The sequence below is a fragment of the Drosophila suzukii genome, chromosome 3, assembly GCF_043229965.1.
Source record: "Drosophila suzukii chromosome 3, CBGP_Dsuzu_IsoJpt1.0, whole genome shotgun sequence".
NCBI classification, from domain to species: domain Eukaryota; kingdom Metazoa; phylum Arthropoda; class Insecta; order Diptera; family Drosophilidae; genus Drosophila; species Drosophila suzukii.
The window spans coordinates 80,852,673-80,870,972 of record NC_092082.1 but is presented as its reverse complement, the minus strand read 5'-3'; the positions used below and the strand labels follow the sequence as shown (position 1 = coordinate 80,870,972).

General features: G+C 42.2%; 1 protein-coding gene and 1 long non-coding RNA gene across 7 annotated transcripts in view; one reads left to right on the top strand and one right to left on the bottom strand.

The window, feature by feature from the left end:
* Positions 1 to 18,300, top strand: part of LOC118877714 (uncharacterized) — a 119,679-nt gene that overhangs the window by 187 nt on the left and 101,192 nt on the right. The gene's annotated exons all lie outside the window — the stretch shown is intronic.
* Positions 1 to 18,300, bottom strand: part of beat-VI (beaten path VI) — a 69,638-nt gene that overhangs the window by 13,998 nt on the left and 37,340 nt on the right. For 2 of the 3 annotated variants that reach the window (XM_036817602.3, XM_065866401.2), the window contains one exon: positions 895 to 1,090. In XM_036817602.3, the coding sequence (XP_036673497.2) occupies positions 895 to 1,030 (136 nt within the window). In that variant the 5' untranslated portion in view covers positions 1,031 to 1,090. Of the gene's footprint in view, positions 1 to 894; positions 1,094 to 18,300 lie in introns of all 3 variants that reach the window. The other variant, XM_065866400.2, reaches the window with a different exon arrangement.

Below are 18,300 nucleotides of genomic sequence, written 5' to 3'. Positions count from 1 at the left end.
CGTCCAAAACATACATATCTACATATGATACACAACATATGTATATATGTAATGGCGGAATTTTTACACTGAACAAAAAGTTGTACTATACTTTACTGTTAACTTGGTTATCATATTTTTAAAGAAATATGGGTTTTTTTTTTAAATATCGTTTGATTTTTCTAAAATCACTGTTTTCTAGAAAACATTTAAATAGTTTTATATTATTCATCATCATCTATTGTTTATGATTTGTACTTAATGATTAATCAATATAAAAAGATATCATATTTATTTGTTAAACAAAACCAGTACTTAATCAACTGCCGGTACTTGCTTAAAATGAAAAGGTTTTTAAATTCCTGATACTTTGCAATACATATCCTTCTTATCCTGTCACATAAAAGCCCGTAATAAATATGCCCATTTTCAGCCTCGAAGGGTAGTTGTGTTCAATAAATGAACTGTCCCCGCAGCGGTTCACACATGTCATTCGAAAACTTTTCATCGATTTGTGGGATCGGGATCCCAGGGAGCGACGGAAACGAGTGGAGTGACAGGCATGTGGTTGGCCAAATTATGGCAACTTTAATTGAACAAACCAATATTAATCAAAGGCCAGTGCTCGCCGACTCCCGGGGCATTTAATAAATTGACTACTTCACCCAACTGTAGGTCAGCGGAAGAGTTGGTCGAAATGGTTTGGTCGGTATGGTTGGTCATTGGGTGAGTTCAGTGCATAATATAAACAGTTATTTGGTAGATTAAATAATCAATTTTAACCGCGCCCCCGCAACACGCAGTTGGCATAATAAATTCAGCTTGTTTAACATGACAGACTGGCCAAAAGGAAGGGGATAAGGCGGCGGAAACCCTGCAATATGCCATTTATATATGGGTCTTTTGAACACTTACCACTGAGCAATAACTCTGAGATTATAATCCAGCTCAACGCCAGCATATTGAATGCCGTATGCAAGGCTCCCGGTCGGCTGGCGTTGCTCATCCTTCGTCCTTCGCCTCCCTCTGGCCGGATCCTTTTGCTGGCCATGTCTGTTTGTTGCCGCTACAGTCGCAATATCTGCTGCTGATGTTCCTTCTGCTGCTGCTGCTGCTGAAAAGAGTTGCAGTGCATGAGAAAAAGTTTGAAGCACAGTATAATCATATTTGAGATGATGCTCTCAGGCTTATTGATAACTGGCTGGCTACTTGTCAAAGTTTCAGCAGTAGCAGCAAATTGAAATGTTGCTCTTCCATCTAGTCCCATCTTCAGTCTATTTATCCTCTATCTTAGTGCTCTTTGTTTCTATGTGAAGCCCCGGCTCTATATAGTACCATCCTATGTCCCCGTTTCCCGTTTGACAACTTTTGTAAGGCTTTCAATGACACGCGTCCGTAAGTTTCAACAGCTCGACGTGCTTAAAAAGTTTGAAACAAGACAAAAACCTTTAACTAAACAGCATACAACAGGCATCCTCTGTGTGTGTGTGAGAGCCAAATGGCATTAAGCATACGCAGCGTACGCCCAAACCAAGCTATGCCAGACCAGACCAGACGGATGCATCAGAACACCCACTGATTGACAGCTGGGGGCTGTATTCGGCTGAATTCAGGAGATTGTGTGTGTCTCTGACAACTGAAATAGATTGGATGTGGACCGTTGTGGACCGTTGAGGAGCCTTCTGGAGCAGAAGGAAGCGCCGGGGAGCTGCTGACCAAAACATTGAAAACAATTGTCAGTTGCTGGTTGCATTTGTAACTTGGCTGACAGGACAAGACGTCTGCTTCTTGTATCAATTAGACCACAAAATCAGCAAGACCAATTGTTTGGCTTCCATTTGGCCGCAAAAACAGAAGCTAATGGTCAAAAGTTACAAATGGTCCGCAGGCAAACAGTGCAGCATATAGATGCTACGTTCAGATGAGGATATTTTGATAATGATATCATCATATCAAAGCATTAACTCAAGGCGCCCTAAGCACTTAAGCCTGGGTCGGGGCTTATATGTCATTTACTGCACCCAACTGAACGTTCTTCGTCTTAAGGTCGAGTGCGCATAGCGTTTTCGTACTAATTTTGAACGGCAATCCCCCGAAATAAACAGAGGACCAGTGAGAGAGATAGAGAGATTCAAAACCCAGCAATAAAATGCCATTAGAGTGGATGGACCGGGGTGCTCTTCCAATCATTTTGTGCTTTTAAGCATGCGACTCAAAGTTATCGTCGTCGTAGTCGTAGTCCCTCTGCCGCAAAAACAACAAACGCATTAACCTACACACCCCCAGGATGAGGGACCAAGGATGAAGGACGAAGGACGCAGGGCGAAGAAGTGTTGCCTTTGCATTTTGCATGCCCAACGACCTTCCCCATTTCGAGCATATCGTTTTGCAAATTGTCCGGCAGATTGAGAGACATCCTCATCGATTTGTTTGCTTGCGGGTTTTCCGGATCGACTCTGTTAAATGCCCTCATGTGAGCATTTAAATTAAATTTAAATATTATTGTAGGCAAGTCGATTATGTTCGGGTCATCATTTTGAACTTTCGGTGTTTTTGTTTGTTTCGGTGTTATTGTTTGAATGGCCCTATCCTGGCCCTGGCCCATGAGCAGCAGCAGGCTTTCTCTGACTAATAGCCTTTCTGTTTTCGGGGCACTAAAGGAAATTATTTTGCGGTTGCCTGGCCGGCTGGGGGTCTGATATCCAGCCCAACTAATGCCCCATCCCCGGCATACCCTTTGTTGCTGGCCATTGTCTTTGTGTTCTCCGCCATAAGGAATTCACAAATTTTGTAGTCCGGCTCAAATTTGATAAAAACAAATTTTCAAATATTTCATTATGATTTTAATTGAAATTTCTACGCATAGCATAATACTCGCCACGAGCCAAACCGCCTTGTGTTCTCTGGAGGGTTAAATAAGATTGAATAATTTGATTTAATGTATGTGCTTTGTTGGGTTTTTCCTGTAAAGGCAACCGAGGTCCGTAGATCGTAATAAACAGCGTAAATTAACAAATTATTCTGCACTCTCTCCAAGTGGCAACAACATTTTTCCCTCCAGCGGTGTAATTAAAAAAGTTACAGCTTTAGCTTAATAAAACGTCCAGTGCATGTATATGTGCTGGATTAACTTTTTTTAAAGTGCTATAAAACAGTTGATTATGGCATCATTAACGCAAATCTAAGCGCTGGGGAAAAATAATCAAATTAATTTTTTATGTACAAAGTTTGCAGTTTACCAATAAGAGCCCAGCTCATCATAAGCAGTGAGCTTTGAAAAGGGCGCTCAGCTTAATGGGAAAATGGGAAAATCGAGAGCTGTGGGGGATTTGGATTCTTGGGAAGGCAACCGCTCGTGACGATGGCAACGATGCCAAGGACAAAGGACAATGCCGGATATTCAAATTCCGAGGAGAAATTCAATTGAAAGTCAAATCAAAACAAAACAAACGAAAATCCGTAATTGACAACATTTCAGCTGATAATGAGCACTTTACCAGGGGGGCAACAGACTCAGTCACGAATTGGGCTACGGAAAGCGATAGATGATGGAGGGGGGCAAAAGTATCTGTACGTGGGTATATCGATGAAGTTGAATTGGATGGGATGAAATAGGTGGGGAATCGCAGACACGTCAGCGAACCCATCTGTATAGCCATCATGCTGACTGTTGAAAACCAGTGGCCGAGCCAATTGATATGATTTTCCGGAATGACATGAAATAGTTGGCACAAAAGAGTCTATTGGTGTTTGTGTAATAACAGCTACACTCGAATTTAAGCTCTTTTCAGTGTTAATAAAGATCGAAAATAGGTGTTTAATGACTATATACTTTTTTTTGCACCTTCTATAGTTACAAATTGTAATTAATGACTTGAAATAGATCCTTTCTTTATGGAAAAAATCGCTGAATATAAAATTAAATTTTCCTTTAGGAAGTTTAAGTAAATTTCTATGATCTTGTCTATAAAAATAGGTTGTTGTATAGAAACTTATAGTTTCGTTTAAAATACATTGGGTCTCTCATAACCTCTTTATATCTCTTTTTAAAGAAAAATGTTCTCATACTCTGTCCATTTTTTTAGTGTATGAAAAATAGTTGTTATTGGAGAGGAGGTTGTTGACCGGTATCTAATGCGGAAGCCATGACAGACCAGTATGCTGAGCCAGCAGCAGGTAAGCTCTGCTGTGGATGACCAGTTAGGATCGATTTCGGACCCAATGATGCCAATCGCCGACACTTGAGCTGGCCACGTCGACACAAGGGAAATTGGCATTGTTGAATGGAAAACTGAAAATGAAACTGAAACTGAACCAGAATGGCTTTAAGGCCAGATCCACTTAAAGGATTCAGTCAGCTGTGTCGAGCCTGAAACTCATTCATTTCGCTGATCCACTTTGCTAATCGCCGGCTGTCAGACGAAGCATATACACCTAAACAATAATCGCAAATCAAGAGAAATCGTTGCTATCATCATACGCACACACTTATAACGCATTAAATGCGTCCTTGATTGATGCGACACTTGCTCGAGGGCTTCTCATTAGGTTTAGTGCCCCGTGCGAGTCGAGGAGCACTTGTGCCGTCTCCTGCTCAAGCCTCTAATCAATCAATCAGTGTTTATGCCACATCCTCCTCTCTGGGGTGGATAAAACCCCCTTTGCTCTCTGCTCCAAGGACCAAGGACAAACGAATTGAAACGAGACGAAAATAAAAGAACTGAAAGGAGCTGAAAGTACATAATGAACAAAACGAAAGCGAGAAAGAAACTTGGCGAAACAATTGCCTCGGTTGATGCGTCGTTTGACGAATGCCCCGCAGGGTTGGATCTGAATTCAGAAACCAAATACAAAATACTATAATCGGTTCCGTGCCACTGGTTAGCCCCCATCTTCTTTGGAAAGGATGCCGCCCGCCATGGGGTCGGGACCCAAAAATACCCTTCAATGTTTGCTTTGTGCGGCGTTGGCGTTTTTACAACTTCCGCTTTTTTTGGGTGGGTGGGGGTGAGCAAAGGGAGTTCATCACAGGTTCCTGATTGCCAATGAAGGATTAATGCTCCTGCTTCTGCTGGTTTGGAGCACTAACGCCACGCTTTGATTGCAGCAGCGCTTAGCTGCAGGCTAAACCCAACTAGGATCGAGGAGCCCGGGAGCACGACCATTTGCCAGGATACAGACGGCGGAAGCTTTGTGTAATGGCACAAAGGATTGCAAATTGCCAAGGCACTTCCTGCAAGGACATTGATTTCTTTTTTATGCCACAGCTGATCAAACGGTCTTCTTCCTTCCTCCGAGGATGCGAATCATCAGCTACCCCACCAACCACTTTTATGCATCTCCAACCTCTCAGAGGCAAGCGATTGCCCACCATCGAGGTGTCACGCCTTGTGTTCTCATGTCCTTCGCCTCATGTCCCCTGGTTCCCTTAATTATGCACGACTCACTAATGAATTTAGCCGTAATTGTTTGCAGACAGCAGAGCGATAGCCAGCCGCCGAAGACGTGGTCATGAGTCCGTTTCGGGTCAATATTTAATCAAAACGGCGATTGCGGTTTGTCACTGTGACTTGGGCAACCGTAACCTCAGAGCCTTAATTAGCCGCTGCACGTCGATTGTAGTCTCCATATCCATTCATTCAACCGTGGGTTGGCAACGCCAATGTGATTAGATCTGGCCGGCAAACGTTCAATTTAATCGCCTAAATGATTTCGAATAACCCTTTAATTAGCTTTTGGCACTAGCTTATATTAAATTACAGAAATCAAGCAGGTATTCAGTAAAACAAACTTAGATGTTCTCAATTTCGTGATCTCGGATTTACGAAAGTACTCTCAAGCTTTAAAAAAAGGTTAAAGAAGTCTCGATTTTGTTTTTCAAGCTAAAAGTATTCTCGCAAATTTAAGATTAAACCAATATTGGCAACACCTTTATTGTAAGTGTGTGAGCTAAAAGTGCTAGTATAAGAGTTTCTTTAAAAGATCTTATATATTATCAATTTTGGAAATGTAAAGTCAAACTCCTAGCCGTTAAAAGCTACTTCCATTCACTTAAGCTCATGTTATAGAATATTTGACTTGCTGAAATTCGACGTGTGTCCAATTTGTTCCCAACCATTTTCGCACGAAAACTTTATCATTCAGTTATTATTGCAGGCAAAAAGTACTTTTCGTTGAGATGAGTTGACAATTTTAAGGCCAAATAGTTGGCCCACCCACGCGGGGATGGGCTTGAATGCTCCGGAGTCCGGAATGAAATGAGAGGTAACCCAAAGCCATTTGAAGTTCGTTGTAGCTGCTCTCGCTCTCGAGCTCGGAGTCCCAAAGCCTGACAGCGGACCCAGAGCCGGGTAACATGGAAAATGCATTTGAAACTCGAACTGTGAACCTCGAAACCGATAAATCACATAGTGAAAAACCGGCATTAGTACATTCCGAACAAAAGAAACTTAAAGGATTCACGCCGGCTGTCCGGCGGCTGTCAGGAGTTTTGGCCAGAAGGCGGCGGCGATGGCTACCGATGTGATTCCGAGGGCGTTTGGTGTCCTGGAGAGGGCGTGGCACCGAAGGACGAACCAGGAGACCAGACGTCGGGACGACGGACTCTGTTTGCATTTGGCGCTGGTCGCCGCTATTTATGAAAATAGTTTCTGGAGCAAGTTCCCATCGTCGTAGCAGCCCTACTATTTCTGTGTGTATTCTATGTTCTATGTGAAAGTTTCCTAACCACTGGCTGCCAAAAGTTGTGCAAATTGTGGCCGAACAATGGACGGGCAGCTATGTGATTTCTCGGTTTTAATTTCGATGCTTTCGGATTGTTTTTTGGGGGACTTTCCTGTGTGTGCGTGTGTATCTGTGTGCGAAATGCCGAAGCTAATCATGCCAGTCGCTCATTTTATGCACGAGCAGCACTATTCTAGCTTCTTCTGGAGTTTTGCATAATTAAATGCCCCGCGGGGTCCTCTAGTTTAAGTTTCAACATCAAAGTCACGTATGTTAAGTCAACTGTTTACGGATTCAAGGCCTCCTAATTCTTTAAGATGTATGTATATCGCTTTTGCCTGCCGCAGACATATTAATTTACATGTTACCCCTGCCCCAAAAAACATGGGTTAAATCCATCCATGGCTCGATGTTTTTTTTTTACCATACCATATATATTTGTTTTTCGGTGGCCTGGGGCGCCAAAAGTTTGTGCGTGAGTCGTGTGCCTGGTGCTGCTCAATTTAGTTGAACGTAAATAATTAATTACCTGCCGTTGCCTGAGTTATGAAATGCGCAATTAGGCGCATTTAATATTTAATTAAGGGCAAACGGTAGCGACAAAAAAAAACGAGGATAAGGAAACCGGGAGCAACAAAAAATATGCGTAACGTAGTCCGTAACCGTTTTCCGTATAACCGGTATTCCCAGTATTCCGTCGCCCGGTGAGCACGCAAACCCAATCCAGAAAAAAGGGGCGTGGCTGTTTATCCAAGGGAATGGTATGGGGGCATGCGATACGGAATGGGTGTGGAGCGGATGAAGTGGCTGGATTAAGTGGCAGCTTAAGAATAAACAGGAAGGGGCAGTCTGGGAGTTGGGAGCTGGGAAATGGCTCCCTTCCTTCGGGGAGTGACTAAAACATTGTTGGTCAGTCGCCGTTCACCAGTGCGTATACTTGATTTGTGTGCAAGTGTTGGTTAAAGGCAAGCTTAATGTTAAGTAGAAGCTGGAGATTAGGAGCAGCATCAGCAACTCCAATGGTAAAACAGCGGGTTGTTAGGAAGAAGCTTTAAAGAGAGAGCCAAACAAATGACGGAAGTTGGATGGAAATAGAAGAACGGACCATAATCTTCAAGAAACATGGAGACCGGTGCATCCCCAAGAGTGGAGGGAAAAAATTTCGCTTATAATCCAGCGCAAAACTAAATAAACTATGGCCAGTGCACAGCAGCACAAAAATGCTTAAACCGCACAGGGAAAATAAAATCTAATTTTCTTGTTCAAATCTATTCTATCGGATTATGGTGTCATACTGAGACTGCAAGGTTATAAATTCGGATTTAAGTCGCTAAAATATTCAACAATTTGGTAAGTTGTTTACATATATGAACAGTTAAGTATTAAGAGGTTGGTTTTTAGACTCTTTAATTTCTTTTTTTGTCTATAACTTTAAATTGAGGTTAGTGCTTTACATTTTGTTTACCCTAAGTTCTGTGTTCTGGGTTACTTTTAATTTGAATAAGTATTTATCAGGTGAATTAAAATATTTTCTAACTGCTTTAGATATTCATTTCTTTTTAAGTAAAAAAGGTAAATCCGTAGTGCCTAAATGCCTTTTCATTTCTTTTTCATTAGATCTACAAGATTAGTATTCAGTATAAGCTATAGATTTTAATAATGTCGAATGCCTAAAGCCAACGTCCTTTGAAGCCTTCCTCTCGATAAATTCTTTTGCATGCTCATGGATGGCAACATTGTTCCGGATATCGGGTTAATGACGAGCATTTGCCTATTAGTAGGCCTTTTTAGATTACCCAGCTCCTTGGCCTCTGACTTTGGATAGAGATAAAGTCGAGTGGTGAAAGTGAGAAAATGGGAAAGTGGGCTGTGCAGTCTTAACAGCCCGATAATTTGCCTCTGCCTCGGAATTTTTGGTGAGCTGTTAAGCAGCCGCTCCCATGTCGTTTTTATTTTACACTCATTAAAAGATAAACGAGACAAGCTAATGACTTTTTGGGGCTAAGTAGTGAGGCCCTGACAAGGGGTTGTTGCAGTGTGGGTGGTTTTTTTTGGGGGTAGGGAAGTGACGAAAGCACCAACGATGGCAATGAAGTGAAAAGAAAATGGCGGCTGCGTTTCCGCTACAAGCCGTTAAATTAAAGAGAAGGACAGGAAAAAAGAGGAAAAACCGGAAGATTGCGAGTGATAGGGATTGCATGGCGGAGACAGGCGAGAGCTGGGCTGGGGGCGTGGCAGCCCAGAAAAAGGCGCGGCAGATAAGATTCGTTTATGACACCCACGCCCCCAACATGCCACATATCCTCTTTTGCTATATACATATATATCTTTCCCAGTTTGTGTGTGTTTTTCGTGCACGTCGCAAGACAAATGCAAATCCCTGGGTAATTAGGAGTTGTGTTCATGTCGTCGTGGTAATAGTTTTATGTTGCCACATTGTAGGCGACACGATGCGTGGCATCATGACAAGCCAGCCCGAGATTGAAGCGAGGCGAGGCAAGGCCAACCCACACCCCCTCAGTCGTTTTGGGGTTAATGTTGGTCTGCGTGACATCCTCCCATCCTTTTTCACTTGCCTCCGACTGCATTTAATTTGATTAGCAAGCCGAAAATATACGCTTTCATTAGCCCGCGCTTTTAATTCAATTTTAGCTAATTTTTTGCTGCGCCAAAGTTACAAAGTTGGCCAAAAAACATTGTTTGCCCCGAAAAAACCCTTGGGAACTGGTCTTCTGGCTTAAGCCAAAGTTATGTTTTGTGCTTTGGGGCAAAGACTACAACAACACGGGGGATAAAGGAATATTTATTTTATTACAAATTTATGATTTTGTTTTTTCTTCGCCACGGCTGTGCTGTGCTGTCTTCTCTTACATAATAGAAAACGGAAGCGGAAGCGTGAAATGAGCTTGTGCATAAACATCTCGCACACAAACACTCGTTTAAGCAATAGCCATGCAGGTGGAATCGCATCCGCCGTTTCGGTGGCATTTTATGACACAAAACTCATAACTTTTTCGTTGGGTAGTTGCTTATTTTGCTCAAAAATCCGCAGCAGCCACATAAATATCGCCCACATACCCTAGACCATCCAAAAAGAGGGAGAAAATAAAGTATAGCTCGCTTCTAGGCGTAGCATAGCCGCAAGATAAAGTGGCATTTGAAACTTGTGCGCACTATTTTCTGTGCTGTTGTGGCCTTGTTTTTGTGTTTTCTCTCTTCTGTATGTTACTGGAAAACTTTTTGCACAAGATCGCGTCACGCCTGGAAATGAAACTTTTTCCCTTTTTCCCCGAACAGTTTCCGCTTGCTTAGATGCCAAATGAAAGGGGCGAAGCTACAGGAAAATGCACCTTTTTTCGGGGACTCCTGGTCTCTGAGCTGCCAACTCCAAACCCCAAAACTCCCACCTCCATTGGGTTCATCAGCGTGAATGTCAAAGAGCTTTGTCATTGGCGCCACTTGACTTTGTTAAATGCTAACAGTTTTTATCTGCTGGGCGGTTAATACGCCGCTCGGCCTTAGTCATAATTTATGGCATGAAATAATGCGCCATTAAAAGTTTTGCCGGAAGGAAAAGTGGCGCCTCGAGTCGCAGCTGCCACAAATAACTTTGCATGCACGTGTTGAAAGCGCCAGCGATACAAATCTAAGTCAAATGAGAGGAGCTGGCGGGGGGCCTAAGGACCAAGGAATAAGGACTCAAAATGAAATCAACGCCGGCAGATAAAAATCTTCTGCTATGCAAGCTCGTTAATACATTTTTGATGAGAGTCAGACACACACACACAACAAGTGGCAGGAGGATGGACAGCAAGTTATGAGGAAAAGTTCTGACTGGCCCCTACCAACCCGCTAAACCCCTGAACCTCTGAACCCCATGAACCCCCCCAACCAACCTGGCCAACAAACACACACTCTGTGTGTGTGTGCCCTTTCTGCTCCCTGACACAGTTTTCTCGGTACTCGGTACTCGGTTGGCTTTTTGAAATGTTTTGCCTGCGCCGCCATAAATCAGAAGCAGAAAACTGAAACTAAAAGCCTGCCCACAGAAGAAGAAAAAAAAACGAAATGGTACGGGGGAAAACTACAGTTAAATATGTTGTAACAAATAAAGTACATCAGTTGGGCAATGGCCCAGTGAAAGACGAGTGTGCGGATGAGGATGCGGTAAGGACATCCTTACCTCTCCCACTCCTTCTGCACGGCCAGCTCATTCATATTTATGGCATTTTTGCATTCAGCCGACATCATTTTGTAATGTGAAGAGCTGTTACCGAGCGACCTTACGCTGTCAGGTCCTTTAACTCCTTGCCATTCGTCCTGCCTGCTGCCTGCTGCCTTCTGTGCTCTGGGTTCTGGGTGGCACAGAAATCATGGCAATTGGCACGTTGCTCATACGCTGCGTGGGCCCCCCGACTAGCCAGCCCTGGTCATTTAGGAAGCTCATAAATTTCACAAAAATTTCCCCTTCGGTTTCTTGGGCGAAAATTACTTAGGAGAAAAAAAAAAATAGCAAAGAAAAAAAAACGAATTGTCTAATAAACTTTGCAATAAATTCGAACATAAATTTTATACACACAGCACGGCAGCCGAACTTCAAGCGTTAAAACTATGCCAACAAAAGCCATTAATTCCAGTCAGCAGAAATGAAGTAAAGTGTCAGTTATGTCGGTGGGTGTGGGGGGGTTATTCGAAGGCCTTGCTTTTCGAGGGGTCCCCCGGCCGGACTCCTTCGAAGGACTCTCTCTTCACCGGGAACACCGGAGGTGAGCAGGCTGAGCTGAGACAGCGGAAATTAAATGCTGCCACTGGCAGTTCCCCCTACACAACTCCGCCTCCTGTTTTTGCTTGTCCAATGCCTGCTACTCATAATTAGATGATTTAAAGTTATCGCTAAAGTTGCAGCTGCCTGCCTGCCTGCCTGCCTGGCTGGGCTGCAACCTGAAAGGCAGGTTGTGATGGTCGAATGGTGGGGTTTAATGGGCAGAGTGGCAGGAGTGGTAGCGGTTCGATTCACTTTGCCGTTTGCCAAATGTCTCTCGGAGCTTAATTGCAAAGTTTTTGCGTCGTCGTCGTCGGCGTCGGCGTTGTCCAAAGTGATTTCGCTGAACTTTGGCACATAAATTATGCGATTTTTAAACAGCCCGAGCTGGGGAGTTTTTCAGTTAGTTCCACACTGCGGACTGGTTTCAAGTTGAGGAAAAGGAAAACAAATACATATAATTTGGCATTCATGAAATTCACTTTGCAGCGCCAAAAAGTTCGAATGAGCCGCGGGCTCAAAGTAGCCTTGGCTTTTGCTCCTTCCGAGGCACTAATGTATAATGAGGACACACGAATCTGATACTGATGATCCTCCCTTCGCGCGAATATACGTATGTGTATAGCACCACCCCCCCTCCCAACGGTCTATGTTTGCCTGTATGCAGAATGGATTAAAAAACTTTTGATTAACCTTATCAAAAGCAAAAGCTGTGTAAACAGCGCACAGGGCGGAGCAATCAGGACGTCGAGAGCGAAGCGCAAAAAGACTCGTACAAGTTTTTAAAAGAAAATAAGTAACTTTTTGACAGCCTGCTACACACAAACACACATCACACACGCCCTCTGTTCTTAGCCCTTTGCACAAAGCAAAGCAAAAGTTTGTTATTTTTTTAAAAAGCCATCTCCCTTAGTCTTTTGCCAAAGCGTATGCGTGTTTATCTGGGCGAGGGGCTGAGTGTCGGAATGGCAAATAAATTAAAACGAAGGCCAGAATATGGAGGATGGCTTAAAAGTTGCCGAATATTGATGGCCAGAGCAAGATAAACGAGGAAATCCGCTGTCTTACACACACACAATTTTTGTTTTTCTATTTATTTTTTAAATTTTAGGAATAAATGGTTTTTAAAAATACTGAAATACGGTTGACAAATCCCCCCATCAGATATGACACACTCTTGTTCTTCAAGCTTTAACTTCACAAATCAAACGACACCTTAATATTTAAACTCAAGTAATAAAGTTGCTTTTCCCCTAGATCATCTCGACAGTGCTAAATGGTAGTTTGCTGCTTTTCTGCATCTATAAATTAAAATTGTCTCTGTGGCAATGTATTTTTTGTCATTGCCAAAGCAAGGACATAAATTTCTTTTATACGAAAAGTGCATTTGCTTTCGTTTTGGATGAAATATTTTTTAATCCTTCAGTGTGATTCTAGTGCACGAAAAATTGAACTTAAAGTTTGTAGTTTATATATGTGAGCTTTCATCGATCTGCATATTTGCCAAAGAAAAAATTATAATTGGTATTGGAAAAAAAATATATTTCTAAAAATACGTTTTCATCTGGCCATGAATTAAGAATTTTTGAATTTGTTTTTGTGCAAATAATATTTTTATTGTGGCAAACAAATTCGTTTCATTTCACATTTGACTGGATTCTTGTTTGCCTAATTTTTTCCCCCTTGCCTGTGTTATTTTTCCGCTTTATATTTGCTTTGCCTACAGTTGAGAGCAATAAAGCTGCAATTTTTGCGTATACGTAACGTACTGAAGCGTTTCTCAAGTGTCGCACCTTTCACGCATATGTAGGTTTTCGAGGGGTTTTTCCAGGGAAAGTCAGACGACACGTCGGCAGGGAGGAAATGTTCTTATCGTTGGGGCCTTCGCACTTCAATCAGCGGTTAACTTGGCTGCCTGCTCGCCTGGAATTAACATGTCACATTTGAGGCAACCCTGCCGCCAGCACACGATGTCTTTATCGCCGCGATACACTTTGTTGTGCCTGGCAAATGAGCATTACTTGATTACCCGCAATTATTGTTACTGTGCCCAGACACACTCGCACACTTTCCATTAGGCATACACACTCACTCGCGGAAAAGGGCACGTAATTGCCGCATATGCGAAATGAAAACTCTGCCGGCAGCATACTTGACATTAGTGCGGTGGCTGCGAAAATTTTAGGTCAAAATGCTAGAAAAACAAAAAGCAGTGAAAATACTTTAAATGCGCAAAAGTCGTTGCACTCGGAAAAAGAAATTTTAGTAAAAAAAATAAAAGAGATCGATAAAAGCTATGTTAAATGCATAAGAATCATAAGAATCTCAGATGAAAATAAAAGTTGGGTTTAAATTCTCTACATTTCCATAACATAAGGACCTAAAAAAGCACTTATAAAAGAAAATTTCAGGGACTCAAAATAACATTTGTTTTTCTATTTTTGATCGACAAAATTATACATTTCGGATGATTCCAAACCACTAAAAAATCCCAGAGCCAAATTTAACAAAAAAAGAAGGTAAATACCTTTTATAAAATTATTTTTTCTGGATATGAAAAAATTGTACGTTCAAAAATGCTTTTTGGAGGGTGATCGTTATGGAAATATTTTTTTAAAATATTTTTTTTTGTGATTAAAAGTATTTTTCCAGGTGTATGTCTGACTGTGTGTTAGTGCTTTTGTATACAAATGCTGCTGCTGCTCGGAGCAGTTATGCGCTGCATTTAATTACAGTTGCGAATCGCGGGCTCTTTTTTCGAGAGGCAGTCGCGAAAGTTTTCGCTCGGCCTCCGCAAGTTGCAAGTTGCGCGCTGCAAGTTGCGCTTTGTGCCGGCTAAAAAACCCAAACGCATTTCATTAACACAGCATAACTTCACGGCAACAATAGCAGCCGTAAAAGCAGCAGCAAACAGGCGGAGAAATTCATTTTTTGCGCCTGTATGCAGCATGTCGCCAAACATTTAGCAGAGGCCCTTGTAGTGAAAGTGGGTGGTGGTGGGAAATGGGGTGGCACTTCAGCCCTGAGCCAAAACTTGCCACTCACAAACACACCCATACCTCATGCCTCATACCTCATACACACTCACACTTACAGACGCAGACACATGCACTCTCACATGTACTCCAAAACGCTGACGACCTCAATTTCCAGCGCATAAACACTTTTTATGCAAAATAAAAACGCTTTACTTACATACAGAGCGCATTGACCGAAATTTATTTTTATATTTATATGTATGAATGTACCTACCCATACATATACCATAGAAATACACAAAAATATATATTTTAAATAAATCAAAATACGCAGAAAAATCCATTTAAACAAATGCGCCGCACAAAGCAAAGACAAAACAATTTGTTCTTAATTGGCCAGTGGCGCCCGAAAACTGGCCGCAAATGCAAAATAAAACTGTAGTGCGGATCAACTGCAAAGTGGGGGCAATAATAAAGCCGTTTTAGCTAGACAGTCAGTTAATATTTAAATGGGTGAATTGAAATATCTAAAAACCGAAATATATATGCTCTTCAATTGTAAGGATGGTTAAGTTTTAAGTCTTCTCTTTGGTTCAGTTAAATCCTGGATAGGTGATTTGTTTTCTTAATTCAAATATTATTTGTAAGTGCCATTCCTTAAAATATTACTCTATAAATCTTTGGGGGATATGTTAAAAAATCTTTAAATCAATATATATATAAAAACTAAGAATCCAAGCACAGTAAAATCCACAAAAATAATACTATTCCAATTTCGAATTATTAAATTTCTTTATCTGTAAACGTGTTTGCTAATGTAAATTAGGTCTCCCCAAGTATACCAATTGAAAAAAAAGGTATTATATAATCTCTTGATTATCCAAGGCTATTATATTCCACATACTTGGTAACTTGTCGATTAAATATCAAATTTCTTGTTGCTTGTATGTATGAAAATTATATTTCTGAATATGAATGCATAAGTTGATTCCCAGCCATAGGTCCATAATTCATTTAATCAAATTAACCATCTTTCTTCTGCCCACCGAATCGATATCGAGTTGCATGATATGCTGATCAGGGAGTGCTGTTTTATTCCCGTCGTTAACTGTGCGTGGAGTGCGGGTAAATATCGTCATGTCGACGACGGCAAAGGATATGGACGGCAGACAGTTGGCGACAGCCGGCTTGTTCGAACATCCTCCTTTTTGGCCGACAGCCTCCTCCTTTTGGCCAACAACCACCTCCTGCACAATCGCACACGCAAAATGGCCAGGGAGAGAGGAGAAGTCAATACGTTGCCTTAATTGCTTACAAGTTGTTTGCCTTGTTGTTGCCGAGTATGTTTATCGTTTAAAGTCAAGTGAATTGACCTCAGCGCGACTGACCCATTGACCGGGTGTCCGTGTCCGTGTTCCAACTCCTTCCCCATTCCCGATCCATTTGGCCCCCTCCAGCTTTTGGCCCCAGTCTGTCGGCATTGATTTTTATGGAGCTTGGGCTATTGCCGAGATAGAAGGACCAGCCGACCGACCGACCAACCACTTTATGACTTTTTTAATTACTTATTTTGCTTAAAATTGTGTAGTGTAGGCAAATAAACAAATGGAGTGACTGTGTGTGGGTCGCATAGATGTGGCATATACACTTGCAGAAAAATATTGCTCCGTTTATAGGCAAATAAAATAATGAAAATTGCGATACGAAAGAGCTCCATGGCGGCTGGCCATCCCAAAAGTCTTTTGTTTGTCTTTTATTAGGACAGTAAAATCTTTCTTGTTGCTGTTTTTGCCCACTGCTGCTGATGCTGATGCTACTGCTATGGCTATATGGCTATATCGTCCTCGTCATCGTCCCGGCTGCTAGCCACTTGACCAGGCCCAGGACAATGAGGACAATAACGATGTCGCTATCCCGACCTTTTGTCCGTTGGCCTGGGCAAATTTTTATATAGTTTACCATATTGTTGGGCCACTACTGGATTCTCTTCTTTTTTCTTTTGTTGCTGCTTGGCCTGCAAATATTTTGAGAGGAATGAGGCCAAAAGGCAAAGTCCTGGCCACAGCATAATTTCGAGTGCAAAGAGCCGAGGAGCTACAAAAAACATGACAAACAAGACCACCAGATGCTGTGACTCAATTCAAGTGGCCGGATGTCTAAATGATCTATATATTTATATATATATGCTACGGCATGTATATGCAATTCCGGGCGTGGTCACACTTTGATTGTCTTCATTTAGTTAGGATTTTATGCTGATTTACTTAGGCCACAGACAGCAGCCATTTACGACCTTTTAACGCCCGGCACGATAAAATCTGAACGTCGACTCTCCCGCACTCGTCCATAAACCCTGGCCAAAGAGCCATAAACCGGGGCTCAGACAATGGCTGCAAAAGGTCTTGAAAGCGATTTCCCATTGATTCCCATTCCCATTCGCCCTTCTCCCCATGAAATCCATGAAATCCCATCGCATACTGCACCTTCGCAATGGCCAATTCATTGGTGGCTCACATTTTCGGTGATTTAAATTAATTTCAAATATCATTTCTCACTTGCGGCGCACAAATCGACCCTGACCTGCGGCACAGGAGAGCTGCGGTGCCGGCTGGCTAATGAATATTTAAACAGCTGCACGTCCCACTAGCACATAGAAAATATATGGACCCTTTCAACTGGTTGCCATGGCAGAGTATTAAATGAAATTTTCCACCAGGGCCAAGTTGTCTCAGTGGAAAATAAAAGAATCAGACAATGCGAAATTTATCTAGGCAATTGCATTAAGTGGCAAATAAGTCTCAAGCCCGAACCTAAAATCCTGGGGAAAAGACAACTCAGAAATCTAACAGCTTAGTTTGTGTTTTCCAATGATTACTATAAAAGAGTATACTTAAGAAGAAGATTCTTAACTGCCAATTATCTTATGCCATTATATACCTATACAAATCAGAAATTTTGAAATAGACTTTAAAAAGACTTTATAAGCCCCTTTTTATCAACTTAAAAGTGACCCAAAAAGTACGCAAATATGAATCATTAAATAAAAATGATCAGCTAAGAGGTGTCTCAATGGCAACATCATTTTGTCAATTGGTTTTAAAGTGACAGATAAGTCTCAAGATAAGAGCAAAAGCTCATCCCGGAATATAACCACTCAGAAATCTGTTCACGTTTGATGTCTTTATTTGTGTTTTCCAATCCAGTGACCTAGCCAACGCCGCGCGCCTTTAAAGTAATTAAATTTCCGTGGTATTACGCATACGCCACATGTTACAGCAGAGTAACATTGCGGGCTGTGTGTTCCTGTCTGTGTGCGTTTGATTGTGCGGCTTGTAACCAGGCCATCATGTCGGCGCCTGCTGGTTTGCAAGGGCAAAAGTCTGGGTCTCTCAGTATCCGTCTCCATTTCCTTCTCCTCCAGTCCTCCAATCCTCCAGTCCTCCAGTCCTCCTCCAACCTCATCGCCATCATCTCATTTCATCTGGTTTGGCATGGCCTGGGATGGGATGGCCGGGTCTGGTCTCATATCAACAATGTTGCTAAGCTGCCAGCTTCAGCTACTCCCAACCGCAGCGGTTTCAGCGTTGAAATAGCAGAAATTTTGATTTTACGACCTTGTTGCCGTCATTAACGTTATTTTATGATGACGCTGATACGACCGCGAAATATTGTGTGGCCCAACCAAAGCCCCGCCCGCATCCACAGAATCTAAAAGGAGGCTGAAGGACCTGCAGCAGCCCCTGGGATGAGATTGTGTGTGGACCAAGTTATTATGTTCCGTTCCGACGTCTAAGTAAAAAACCAATAAATGTTAATGAAAATACAAGAGACAAAGTTTAGTTCGTCGAAAGGGAATCG